The 14,093-nt window shown below is 40.9% G+C and overlaps 1 protein-coding gene across 2 annotated transcripts; it reads left to right on the top strand.

Moving 5' to 3' along the window:
* The first annotated feature begins 5,948 nt into the window (after nt 1–5,948).
* Nucleotides 5,949–13,710, top strand: LOC105054624 (U-box domain-containing protein 44). 2 transcript variants are annotated; one of them, XM_019854135.3, is made up of 4 exons: nt 5,949–7,441; nt 7,594–7,897; nt 11,221–11,702; nt 12,005–13,710. In XM_019854135.3, the coding sequence occupies exons 1-4, from the start codon at nt 6,206–6,208 to the stop codon at nt 13,001–13,003; spliced, it is 3,021 nt and encodes a 1,006-aa protein (XP_019709694.1). In that variant the 5' UTR covers nt 5,949–6,205; the 3' UTR covers nt 13,004–13,710. The 2 variants fall into 2 exon arrangements, with proteins under 2 accessions (XP_019709694.1, XP_010934488.1); XM_010936186.4 differs by having other exon boundaries at nt 5,950–7,441; nt 11,215–11,702.
* Nucleotides 13,711–14,093: the final 383 nt, after the last annotated feature.

A 14,093-nucleotide genomic window follows, 5' to 3' on the forward strand; every position in this document is an offset into this window, starting at 1 on the left:
GTGATTCCTTTCATTCTTTTTTGTCAATATTTTAGTCTCTTGCCTTTTGAGTTCCAAGGACATGATATGCTTTGCAGCTTGTGGCATTGAGAGCGAAGAAGAAGAAGAAGAAGAAGAAGAAGAAGAAGAAGAAGAAGAAGAAGAAGAAGAAGACATGATGTGATGTTGGTGCGGTTCATCTCTTTTTGGGTCAATCCCAAGGAAGCAATGAGCCGAACCAATGTCACTTATGTAAGCTTCATTCTGATACTTTGCAAAGCTACCTGTTAATCATGCTTCTCCTGGCTGATGTTCTTGTTGGTCATCATCTACACCTGTTTACAGGATGAAAAGAACGAGATGGATCTCTCTCTCTCTCTCTCTCTCTCTCTCTCTCTCTCTCTGCACCCATTTGTGTCTGTGGGCCTGTGTGTGTTTGATGAAGCACACACCTGAAGACCTAGATCCTTTCTTTTATATGTTTGTTTTATATTGTTTTATATTGATAATGCAATTTGAGCAGTTTCTTTTATGTGCTTGTTTTTTATTGTTTGAATATTGGTAATTCAGTTTCATCAATTTCATCAATTTTATAGCTGTGGGTAGAAAGACTAGGGCAAGGAGATGATTATTGGGAGAAGTAATGGAAGCAACCATCAAAGGTGGACTTGTCTTCACACTGGGTATGCATTGCTAAACTTCAAATTACTGATGGCACATTTCCTTTTCAAGGACTTGATCAAGATATGTGAAGTGGCTTTATGTTCATTTCATTTTGTGGATTCTAAATTATATGCCCCTTTTTGGAATATATAGCAGCATCCCAATCAATCCTGATCACATCATTGCTTTTCATTTTGCTTCGAGTTTAAATACGAAAGTTTACATGGTGTATTTAGCGAGCAAGAGTTCATCACATGATTTGCTGTACCGGTCGGTATTGGTATGTACAAACTGTACAATACCGTGTTGGTACCAGATTGGTCCATGATATGGGGGATTGGATGGTATGGTATGCATCTGGTGCTGAAATAACGAATCTTGGTTCAACATAAGATAGCATGTCGTTCTATTATGAGGACTGTTTAGATCGGTATGGGTTTGATACCGACATAATGAATCTCGGTTCAACACATAGTGGTATGTCATTCTATTATAAGGACTGTTTGTCTTGATCACATTGTGATGGAGTTGTGTACCACCGGATATCCAACAATCTCATTATTGTGCCAGTGAATGGCGCCATCGTTGGAACTATGCTGGATCTCATTCTGTCACCCTCATGAACCATGATTCTCTATCACACGGCCTATATGATGACTTATCTATCTGCTGCACTAATATTATGAAATGAAAACAGAGTGGTGAGATAACGATCCAACCATGCAAAGATAATGAGATACATGACACTTCTACTAAGAGGTGTTTGATAGCATCATGTAACCATTGCTCACCTTGTTCCTTTATCATCGTTCCCTGCAATTTATATGCAATTCTGACAACCCAGTCATTACCTATGACTCAATTCCACATCTAGAGATTGGGTTGCAAGTGGATTAAATTAATTTACCTTTCATCCCGAATCAACCTTAAAATAACCATGTCCAATCAGAACCAAGTCATTTGGATAAGGCTTGGAACAAAAAATATTACATGTTTCAAATGCTTTAGGTCTTGATGACTAAGGATCTGTTTGGATGAATGGGTTGAACATTCCATTGGCTTCATACATTGAGTCAGTACAGCTAGTTAGATAATAGGGTTATAGGTTTGGCTAGGCCTATCCATAAATATTTAGAAAGGGTTAAGGAGTGGGCCGGCCCAAATCAAATAGGAAGAAAAAAAACTGATCTACTAAGGGAGGAAGTGGGCGGTGGCCCTTACTTGGGCATCATCCCATCTAGATATCGCACTCTTCTTGGGAGTATGCTATCTAAAGGCACTAAGAAAGGTGGGGAAGGCAGCAGCCGTCTTGGTAACAGCCCACACTTGTAACACATTTCCAGGAAGTAAGGTAGAGGTTTGCCTAACCTGATCCATAGCTCTAAACACATTTAGAGTACCTGGAGATTGTGCCATATGCCAGAATTCCAAAAACAATAGGTGATGTGAAAATAAATAAGTAGAGAACAAGAAAGAAAAACAAAAATAATATTAAAACTCAACAAAACAAATAGGAAAGCTATAAGTTAGGCAAAACTGACCAATGACTTATCCATCTAAACATTGTGGAAGAGTCTCTGTCCGCCTAAATTTAATTGGTTTGGGGTTTGGATAACCTTGCATACAATGGCAAGGCCTTTCAAGTAGCCAGATGTGCCTAAGTTATTTGCTTGTTGTTGTGGGAGGATGCATCTTTAATCCCATATTGATTGTGAGTCAATGGATACTCTAGCTTATATGAGGTCTAGGTTTTCTCTTCTTCAGTGAGATGCCTTTTAAAGGGCAAAATCATAAGATTTCGTGCCATAGACCGATTAAAATAGATAATATCTCATGCGAGCAAGTATAGAGATTGAGCCATCTAATCTGGTCGAGTCTTTGATTGCAATATTGACGTCGTTTATGAAAAATACCTTCTACCAACACACACAGAGTCTTCTTTGATTGGGGGGCTACTATTGTGGAAAGATGGCGTTTTAGTTCCACATCAATTATGAGTTAAGAGGAACTTTGGTTTGTATGGGATCGGATCTTCTTTCTTCCAGTGAGGTGTCTTTTGTATAGGAGAAAATTGTGAGATCCAAGATGGCATTTTCATATGCGAGAGATCAAAGTAGACAATACCTCGCATGTATAGGTAAAAGAGACTGAACCATTCAAGTTCTTCATCGCAATATTGGCGCCCATCGTGGGATGCCATTATCGAGGTCAAAGACTCGTGACTCGGATGGACGAGATGGGTCAATTCTCAATATTCACCCGCATGAGGTAGTGTCCGCTTCGATCGACCCATAGCACGAGGCCTCATGGTTTTATCTTTTAAAAAGCACCTTACTGAGAAAAGAAAAGATCTCGATTTTATGTAAGTTAGAGTTCCTTTTGACTCACAATTGATGTGGGACTAAAGGTGTCATCTTCCCACAATAGTAGCTCCTCAATCTAGAGAGACTCTATGTGCGTGGGTGGAAGGTGGGCCCCATGATTGGCGTCAATGTTACAATCAATGGCTCGAATGGCTCGGATGATTTGGATGGCTCAACTCTGTGCTCATGCACATGAGGCATTGTTTGCTTTGGTTGGCCATGGCATGAGGCTTCACAGTTTTATCCTTTAAAAGGCACCTCACTGAGAGAGATGGTTTTGATCCTATATAAGTCAGAGTCTCTCTTGATTCACAATCAATGTAGAACTAAAGAGATCGTCCTCTCACAACAGTAGCCCCTTCTAGTCAAGGGGGACTCTATGTGCATGGACAGGAGGCGGGTCTCATGATGGACACCAATGTTGTGGTCAAAAGCTCATGGCTCGGATAGATGGGATGGATCAATTTTCTGCACTCATCCATGTGAGGTATTGTCTTCTGCGGCTAGCCCATGGCACGGAGCTCATGATTTTGACTTTTAGGAAAGAAAAAGCTTCAATTTCATATAAGTTCGAATCTCTCTTGATTTACAACTAATGTGGGATTAAAAGTGCCATCCTCCCCTAATAGTAGCCCCTCAGTCAAGGAGGCTATGTGCATGGATAGGAGGCAGGCCCCATTATTGGTGCCAATGTTGCGGTTAAGGGTTCGAATGTGTTGGATGGCTCGGTCTCAGTATTCACGCGCATGAGGTATTGTCTGCTTTAGCTGGTTCATGGCACAGGATCTCACGATTTTACTCTTTAAAAGGTGCCTCATTGTTGAAGAAATGGTCTCGATCCCATATAAGTCAGAGTCTCCCTTGACTCACAAGCAATGTGGGGCTAAAGAGGTCGTTCACCCACAACAGCAGCACCCCCAATCAAAGGGGATTCTATGCATGGGCCTCATGATTTTATTTTTTAAAAGACGTCTTACTGGGAGAGAGAAAGTTTCGATTCCATATAAGTCAGAGTTCCTCTTGACTCACAATCGATATAAGATTAAAGGAGCCGTCTTTCAACAATAGTAGCCCCCCCAATCAAGGACTCTGTGTGCAAGGGCAGAAGGTATTTCTCATATATATGATGCCAATGTTGTGGTTAAGGGTTCGGATGGATCGGATGGCTTGATCTTTATGCTCGTGTGCGTAAGATATTGTCTGCTTTAGCCAACTCATAGTATGGGGCCTCACGATTTTATTTTTTCAAAAAGTGCCTCACTAGGGGGAGATGGCCTCAATCTCATATAAGCCAAAGTCTCTTTTGACTCATAATTAATATGGGGCTAAAGAGACTATCCTTCCACAATAGTAGCCCCTCAGTCAAGGGAGATTCTGTGTGTATGGGCAGGAGGCATGCCCCATGGTGGGTATCAATATTGTGGTCCAGGGCTCATAGCTCGAATAGATGAGATGGGTCGGTTCTCTGCTTTTGTCTATATAATATATTGTTCGCTTCGGCTAACCTATGGGATGGGGCCTCACGGTTTTATCTTTTAAAAGACATCTTGCTGAGGAAAGATAAGACTTCGATCCTATATAAGTTAGATTTTTCCTTGACTGGGAGGTTATTATTATAGGAGGATGATACCTTTAATTCCACATCGGTTGTGAGTCAAGAAGGACTCTGACTTATATAGAATTGAGGCCTGCTGTCTCCTCAGTGAGGTGCTTTTTAAGGAACAAAATCATGAGTTCCCATGCCATGGGCCGGTCGGAGTGGATAATACTTCGTGCAGACGAATGTAAAGAACCGATCCATTCTATCCATCCGAGCTACGAGTCATTGACCGCAACACTTGTCACAATTTGGAATACAAAGATTACAAGCAAGCTAACCCTTTTTCTTGAAAGTAGTTTTTTGGTTTCACCACTGCTTGACGCAAATTGTTTTAAGTTTCACTGTGACAGGCCCTTTAATTTGCATTGAAGGGCCGCCACATTCCAAAACACGCTCGATGGGGGACTGTGCTTAGGTTTTTCATGTGATTCATTAAAGATTAGAGTATCTTTGATGAAATTGTTTTTTCTTCTTCCCTTTTTAATGAAACATTGCCTATCTATTTTTGGAGGTTCATCACCAATCTCTTCAACACCTTTCTTAGTAAAGTTGGGAACTTGATAATTTCTTGTTCAAATGGAGTTGGATTTTTTCAGAGAACTCAGTGGAATCATGAATTAAGGTTAATATTGAAACCAGGGCTGCTAGTACATGATTATCAACTGAATCAAATGAGAGGTTGGGACCATCTTATGATCTTAAAATATTGAAGTTTTTAGGTTTTCAATCTTTCATCTCAACCAATATTAGCCCAATTCTCAGCATATCTTAGATATCCTACATACAAAGGATAAAAAGAAAAAATCTCCCATAGGTCATAGTTAGTATCAGAAAAAATACTTCATAAGGCAACCTTACTTGACACAAAGATGATCCATATGACTCCAGATCCTCAGCAGTTTGTAACATAAAATACTGTACAACAGTTAATTGCCATCACTAAAAAAACATGGATGGCTATCAATAACAACATACCAAATATGGTATATAAGGCTGCTTGATTTTATAGCTCTCCATCTCTTTATGGTAGTCTTTACACAATGATTGATGATATACTGAAGCCTGCCAGCTCATTAATACCTCCTTCTGACATGGCCGGTGCTCAAAAGGACATTCAATTTCAATGCCACAGTCTACGGAGGGAAGCTTGGCATGCCAGCTCATTAACCAGCAGAACCCAGATGCGCCAGCTCATTAAAATTTTACGCGGTGGAGCAATCCATGACGTTTGATAATGTAATTTTTTTTTTTTTTGACCGAGTTCGGATGTAACTGCTGGCGACAACGTGTTGTGACTGTGGTCCTGGTCAATCATACTACCGTGTTTGATGGACTTCCTGGACTCTTTCCGAGCCGCCGTCCTCCCCCCTCCCGCGCTACCACCCGCTACCTCAGCTTGCCCTTTCCGTACCCAGCCGTTCCGATCCCAACGCCAAAAAAACGAACACTGCAACAATTACCAAGTAGAGAAGAAGAACTAAAGAAGAAAAGAGAAACTGTCACGCCCTCCACTCCCCTCGCCTCCATCGTCTTATTTTTATGGTCATAAAAACGAAGAATAAGAGGATAATAATTTGCCTAGTCTAGGCAAGAATCGGCGATGGCGGCGATCGCGAACGCGTCCATAGTACCGGCCTCGGAGCTTATCTCCCGGATCGTGGAGGCCATCTTCGAGACCATCCACGCCGCCCGCGACGTCCTCTTCGAGCGCCAGAGCTTCGCCGAGCTCTCCTCCTACCTGGAACGCATGGTCCCCCTCCTCCACGAAATGGCCAGGTCTTCTCGCTCCCGTCCCGAACCCTCCGCCGCCTTCGCCGCCGTCATCGACATCCTCGCCCGCGAGGTCAAGGCCGCCAAAACTCTCACCCAAGACTGCTGCCAGCGCAGCAGGTTTTACCTCCTCCTCAACTGCCGCCGCGTCGTCCACCGCCTCCAGTCCACCACCAAGGAGATCAGCCGCGCCCTCAGCCTTCTCCCCCTCGCCTCCCTCGAACTCTCCTCCACCGTCGCCGACGATGTCCGCCAGCTGATCGAAGCCATGGGGAGGGCCGAGTTCCGCGCCGCCGTCGCCGAGGAGGAGATAATTGACAAGATCGAGACCGCCGTCCAGGAGAGGAATTCCGACCGGTCTTATGCCAACAGCCTCTTGTCCCTCATCGCCGGGGCGGTCGGGATCTCGAACGACCGGTCGGAGATCAAGAAGGAGTTCGATGAGTTCAAGAACGAGGTCGCCGAGGCCAAGCTGAGGAAGGACATCGCCGAGGCCATCCAGATGGATCAAATTATAGCTCTTCTCGGGAGGGCCGATGCCGCCTTGTCCTTTAAAGAGAAGGAGGTCAAGTACTATAGCAAAAGGAATTCTTTGGGGAGCCAGCCATTGGAGCCGCTCCAGTCTTTCTATTGCCCCATCACTCGGGATGTGATGGAGGACCCTGTGGAGACTTCTTCCGGGCAGACCTTCGAGAGGAGCGCGATTGAGAAGTGGTTCGCCGATGGGAACACCAATTGTCCCCTGACTATGATTCCATTGAACACAGAGGTTCTCCGGCCTAACATTACTCTGAGGAAGTCTATTGAGGAGTGGAAGGAGAGGAACACCATTATAATTATTTCTTCGATCAAGTCCACACTCGGCTCAGGTGATGAGAAGGAGGTGCTCGAGAGTCTGAGCCAGCTGCAGGAGCTCTGCGAGGAAAAGGAATCGAATAGGGAGTGCCTCATACTGGAGAATTACCTGCCCATTCTTGTTGGACTTCTTCGACGAAGCAATTCGATGATGAGGAATCGTGCTTTGTCTATTCTTCGCCTATTGGTGAAGGATAATGATGACCATAAGGTACTCTTTTGGTTCCAAACTTGATACATATCAATGTCTGATAATAGAAATGGTAATGTGTTGGAATCTTGTTGCAATTTATGTTTACCAAGGCGGTAGGTTTTTCTTATTTTAATGCGAACTAGAATTAGTTTGAAGATAGTTTGTTGCAGGAAAAGATTGCTGAAGTAGATAATGCCATCGAATCTATTGTGAAATCTCTTGCACGGCGTGTCGAGGAATGTAAACTGGCAGTGGCTTTGCTGTTGGAACTCTCAAAAAATAACAATGTTCGCAGCTATATCGGGAAGGTACAGGGCTGTATTCTTCTTCTGGTGACAACATCTAACAGTGATAACAACCAAGCTGCCAGCAATGCAAAAGAGCTTTTGGAGAATCTTTCCTTTCTTGATGAGAATGTTGTGCAGATGGCAAGGGCGAACTATTTTAAACCATTATTGGAGCGTCTCCATTCAGGTGCTTTGTCATATCTTGCTTTAAAAGTAACCTTCAAACATGATACTTTACTCTGCTGTTGCTATTAAATAGGTTGTAAGGTCTGTTGAAAACTCTTTTGTCCTTCTAAATAGACTACATTAGTTTTGTTTCTCTCATAGAATGTTGAAAGCAACACAAAAACTGATATGAGAAGAGTTAGTAATAAGTAACCGTTGGAAGAGAGTAGTTGAGAGCCATTGGAAGAGAGTAGTTGAGCCAAGATAGAGTGAGGAGAATTAGTTGTAGGCTGTTAGTTGTTGTAACTAATTGTACACGTGTACTGGGTTCTCTTGGATGTATAAATAGATTGATTAGTAGTTGTACACTCATTCGGGAACAATCTTGATGACTAATACTTTCCTTTCTCTGTGATTCTTTTCTTCTGTGCTTCTCCCTTTTCTTCTCTGTTATTCTCTGTATTTCTCTTATTCTTGACTGCGTCCATATCAAAAACCCAAACCAAACCAAATTTTTTGGGTCAGTTTGAACCGGTTTCACATATGGTCAGTTCTGTTTCAGTTTTAATTGTAGGAAACTGATTTAAGTTGGATCGGTTTAAAATTACTCTGGTCCAACCCGAACCTTGCACATGCCAAAGTTCAACAGCAACATAGGAAATGCCGAGATGCTTGAATGTAAACATATTACTTCAATAATTAAATCATATTTCTCGACAATCTTAAGACGTAGCAAACATTAGCTGGTGCTTCCTCATTTAATTTTTATATAATTTCCATATGTTTCTTAGAGGTGCAGTTTTAAATTTCCTATCTTCCGATTTAGCTACTCCTTACCACAGAGCGTTCTTCAAGGGTCAAGATTTTGGATCTCAATCTCATAGAATCCTTTTAAATTCCAATTTAAATTTCCAAATAGTCTCTGTAGGTCCGCCTGATACTGAACATATTTATATATTCCATCTAGAAAATACCACATGAGAAAATAAATACCAGATGACAAAACTGCATTGGAAGCATAGAATCCTTTTACCTACTTCATGGAACCTCTTGGATCAAAACTTTCGGTGACTGCTAAAAGTTTTGCTTCCATCCTTGCTGCCCTGCATTCTAGAGGGATCTTCATGGATAATTCTCAAAATTATATGGTGGGAACCATGAGCAAAAGCTGGACATCATTGACCAAAAGATGCTCTGAAGAAAAAGCTAAAGGAGCAATTGCAACTGATATGTTACTTGTGGGCAATTATGGGAAGAAGTTGAGGAGCTCCATTTTATTATAATGGAGAGCATGCTTGGCTTTATTTTCATATTGCGAATCTCTTCACCAGATCTTGCTGTTCTTGTATGTCCAAGACCTTTCTGTTCATCTTTGTGATGAAGAATCTACAACAGCCACGACCAGATAAACTCTTCATTTTCTATATAATCTTCCAGAAAATTTGTTTATTGGACCAATTGAGGAAAAGGAGATCATGATTACACTTTTTGACAAAGAAACTGCAATTTGATCACTGATAAAGCAGTGCATAGGAGGATTGTACTAAGGTGACATGACTTTCTTTTAGTGTTATTTCGATTCTATTTCAAGAAAACAAGACATATTCATTTCTGTGTTTCCTGTGTTAAAGTATTCATGGAGCAGTGTGATTCTGTTGAAACAGATTGAACTGTTAACTAACATGCAAAGTGGTTAAGGACTATGGGAAAAATTTTGCAACAGCACAGTAAAGATTGTACAGGCGGATGATCATCTCACTTGCGGGTAAGGAGCAGAAAAATTGCAAGTTCTTAAGCCAATATTTTTCTTATGTTTTTCTTCGTCTTTCAAAGTCTAGGGTTTTGAAGTTCAACATCAAGTCGATAGTGGGTGGACACAGAATAGATGCCAATGGCACAAGCATGAATCTCTGAATCAACGGTGACCATTCTGACTTAAACAAGACAGTAGGTGATATACTTCCTACTCCCAAGCAATGAAAAATATATTTGAAAGACAACCTTATGACCACTGATAATTATTTAAATCTTTCTAATGTGCCTAAAGTCACCCAATTTGAATTCTGGTTCTGAAGGATCTAGAAAGTCCAACTACTTAATTGTGCATTATGGAAAGGTTATCATTAGGTTTTGTGGAGCTTGACAGTGTACCAGTCCCTGAAACTTTTTAAATTTTTAAGCAATACCCAGGATTTCAGCCCTGAATGCCTGAAGGGCAAGCCTTGGGAGGTCGGATGCCAACCTACTCTACTAACTGGTGTTGCCCCTAAAACTATAATTTTGCATCTAGTTCATGTAGGAAATGTTCAAAAATTTATTTGAGTTAGGTTTTAAGATCGTCTAAGCCTCAGAACTTTGTAAATTTTATATCTACCACCATTTCTAAGATTTTGTCGAGCTTAAATCTTTGCCGCAAGAACTAAATTGTAAAGGATTTCTCTTTCTCTCTCTATTTTCTTTTTACAAAGTCTTTCTTGTTGAAAATGTTTGAGAGAAGACTGATAATTGACAGAATTTTTGTTGGATTTATTTTTTCTACAGATCCTCTCTTTTTGTTTTCTACTAAATAAACTTCTTCACTGTTGCTTCCCTTCTGCTCAATTGCATCAAATTACATTGTGCATTGTCATTCACTTAAACTTTATCCTTTGTTTATCTCTGTTACTCTGTACTTTTTCCACCCGTTTTTCCGTTATCTCATCTAATTTCCTAAGCCCCTGCTAACTATGACGATTTGGTTCATTCAGATATGAACTCAACATATACATCAAGTTCTTGTCATGGTTGCTTTTGACTTGTATTGCAAATAAAGTTTATCTTCAGAAACGCCACCTCGTCTCAATGATGCACTATTTTGTTAATATTTTGAAGTAACGAATTTTCCTGGGTAATGGCTTTGATATGCAAATATTAGTGTTTCAGTATATTAGAGGTCTATATTGTTCTCTGGTGATTTCTGTTACAGACAGAATATCGTTAGATGTAGTTTTGGGCTTATGTTTCAGATGTGAAAGGGATAATTAGCCATATATGGTATTTATGGTTGGCTTATTTATTAAAAGATACTTTTCAGGGATGTTTGTCCTGAGCTACATTTTTGAACCTGAATATAGATTCAGCGATGTCTTATCACACCATATAAAGTTACTCATGCAACTTTCAAACAATAGTACCTAGCAAAATCTGGTGAATTTGATATCTTCTTCTCTCTTTTTTATTACATATGATTTTAGTTTCAAATAATGAGATTTTAGGACCATTTGATCAACATTACAAATATAGTTTCGAGTGGCATGAATGCTTCACCATTTGCAAATACTCAGAGATTTAGATCTTCAGGATCAGATGATGTGAAGAACAACATGGTGAAAACTTTAGCTGAAATGGAGTTAACGGATCACAGTAAAGCCACCTTGTTTGAAGATGGAGCACTGGAGCCACTTCTTCAGTTGGTGTCACATGGTGATGTGCATACCAAGACAATGGCTGTTAAAGCCCTTCAGAAGCTCTCAAGCTTTCATCAGAATGGTCTGCAGATGATTCGGGCAAGAGCAGTACGTCCACTTCTTGACCTCCTACATCTCCATACCACATCATCCCCCTCTCTGCGGGAGCAGGTGGCAGCCACCATTATGAACATTGCAATATCAGCAAGACACTTGGGGCCTGATGAAACCCTGGGTTTTTTGGAATCTGATGATGAGATCTCCTGGCTTTTTTCTTTGATTATCTTGACAGGACCAAATATACAACAAAGCATTCTACAAACATTTTATGCCTTGTGCCAGCTACAGTTAGCAGGAGACATGAGAGCAAAGCTAAGACAGGTAAGCATTTGGAATTGGAGCTATTCTTTTGCTCTAGTATGGGAATTAATATGTACTTATCAGCATCTTAGATGTGGACATGTAACAAAGTCAGTCAAGTACTGATCTGACTGATTCTTTAAACATTCCTACAGCTTTTATTTGCATTTAGCTAATCTCTCCTTTTCTCCACTAATTTTGTAGATTCCTTGTTTCCTCCAGATGATCAAAAATGTTGTTCTTAGCTAATTTAGTTTTTGCATTGTATATTTTGTATTGATTTGTTTTGTGCCCTGATTTCTTTTTTCTATGTTATCTTACAGTTCTCTGCAATCCAAGTATTAATTCCACACTGTGAAAACAGTGATCTTATAGTAAGGGCGAATGCTGTGAAGTTATTGCATTGCTTGATGGAAGGTGGAGATGACAACATATCAGCAGAGCATGTAGGTCAGGGGTGCCTGGAAACTTTGCTGTCAATTATAAGAACTTCCAAGAATGATGAAGAAGTGGCTGCTGCATTGGGCATCATGTCTAATCTTCCTACAGGCTATACCCAAATTACTCAGTGGCTTCTCGATGCCGAGGCACTTCCAATCATTGTCAGATATCTTCCTGATGGGAAGCTGAGCGGGCCTTTTAAGAGTCAGCTAATAGAAAATGCTGTTGGAGCTTTATGCCGTTTTACCATATCTTCCAATCTAGAATGCCAGAAGAGAGCAGCTGAGGCTGGTGTGATCCCATTGCTTGTCCGGTTGTTGGGATCTGGCACTGCTTTGACAAAACGACGTGCAGCTATTTCACTGGCTCAGTTTTCAGAGAGTTCAATTGGACTGAGCAGGCCGGTAGAACGACGTGGGGGCTTCTTGTGCTGTTCTGCCCCACCTGAAATAGGTTGCTGTGTGCACATGGGTGTCTGTTCGGTGGAGGGATCATTTTGTCTTTTGGAAGCAGATGCTGTAAGACCACTTGTTCGCATGCTTGGAGAGCCAGATCCCAGTGCAAGTGATGCTGCTTTAAGGGCACTGTCAACACTCATAGAAGCTGAAAGACTGCAGAGTGGCAGCAAGGTGCTTTCTGAGATGAATGGCATTGCGCCGATTATAAAGCTGCTGAGCTCCCAATCAAGCGAGCTGCAAGAGAAGGCCTTGCATGTTTTAGAGAGGATTTTCCGCTTGGAGGAGTACAAGCGGATGTATGGTGCTTCAGCACAGATGCCTTTAGTGGACATAACTCAAAGAAGAAGTGGTAGTACTAAAGCATTGGCTGCTAGAATACTTGCTCATTTGAATGTGCTTCATGATCAATCTTCTTATTTTTGAATGGAAAATGTAGGGCTGGCTGCTCAGCTTCAGTTGAACAATTATATTCCAATGAAGAGCCCATTCATGAAGAACTCAATGCACAATCACTTGAATTCACATTAATTAATGAGTCAGTTGGCACTCGGAGATGTAATCTCATGGCTATCCGATATCATTTTCTTTATACTTTAAGATCCAAGATAGCAATGTGAAGGACTCATAGCTTTGTTCTTGATTAGCATATGACAAAACAGGACAGATTGAGGGACCATCCTTTCCAAGAGAGTAATTCCAAGTTTGACTTCATAGATCAGGCTTAAAGAGAGGTTTCTGATTACACGTTTCTTTACCAGTGCCTGTGGAATTTCAGCTTTTTTCAAAGGAGATCAAGATCTATGCTGTGTTGGCATGGTAATCTTTAAGTAGGGATAATTTAATCCCACGAATGTTTATCAAGTATGTGTATCAAGCTGCAGTAGATAACTCAGAATTCTTTGTACAACACCACAATCCATTGCAGCATGTTGCAACGGTAACTGGTAGCAGACTTCACTGAATGCCTCTCAAAGCCCTTAAAATTAGTTTATCAAGCTTGTATCTGATAATCTACATTTCTTTTCCCGGTGAAGCAATATTTGTTTCATTTATATTCGCAGTTACCCTTTTCTGTAGTAATTAATGACAGAACCTTCATTCATTAAAGAAAAAGATGGTACCTTTGTGCACTTAGCATATTCATGAATCTTCGGGTGCTGAATGCTGAGAAATAGGACTCTGTCAGATTTTTATGAAATATTTCATTCTTTAATATTTGTTTCTTTGTTTTAGAGTCTCGAGCTTTCAAAATCACCAGTATATATTTCATGGTTTCCATTTATTAACTTTCTTTTAACTAATGACTGAGAATCGTACCCATAAAAAATGGCATTGGGGCCTCTTCATGCTTGCTGTTGTAGGGGTCATGCTATCTCAGCTGATGTCCTCGGGACTCAGGAGTTCTTGGATTGATAATAATATAGATGTAAAGCTCGACTGTGGAGATCATCATAAAGTCGACCTCATTGGAAGGCTGAGACCATCATAAAGCTGATCTCATCGAAAGGCTGAG

Source organism: Elaeis guineensis, chromosome 12 (genome assembly GCF_000442705.2).
Source record: "Elaeis guineensis isolate ETL-2024a chromosome 12, EG11, whole genome shotgun sequence".
NCBI classification, from domain to species: Eukaryota; Viridiplantae; Streptophyta; class Magnoliopsida; order Arecales; family Arecaceae; genus Elaeis; species Elaeis guineensis.

What these genes read in the sequence shown, in the direction of transcription:
- LOC105054624 (XM_010936186.4), top strand. Translation starts at nt 6,206, where the DNA reads ATGGCGGCGATCGCGAACGCGTCCATAGTACCGGCCTCGGAGCTTATC. An exon ending in AGGATAATGATGACCATAAG is followed by an intron (nt 7,442 to 7,593) that starts GTACTCTTTTGG and finishes AGTTTGTTGCAG; the next exon opens with GAAAAGATTGCTGAAGTAGA. An exon ending in ATTGGAGCGTCTCCATTCAG is followed by an intron (nt 7,898 to 11,214) that starts GTGCTTTGTCAT and finishes TTAGATCTTCAG; the next exon opens with GATCAGATGATGTGAAGAAC.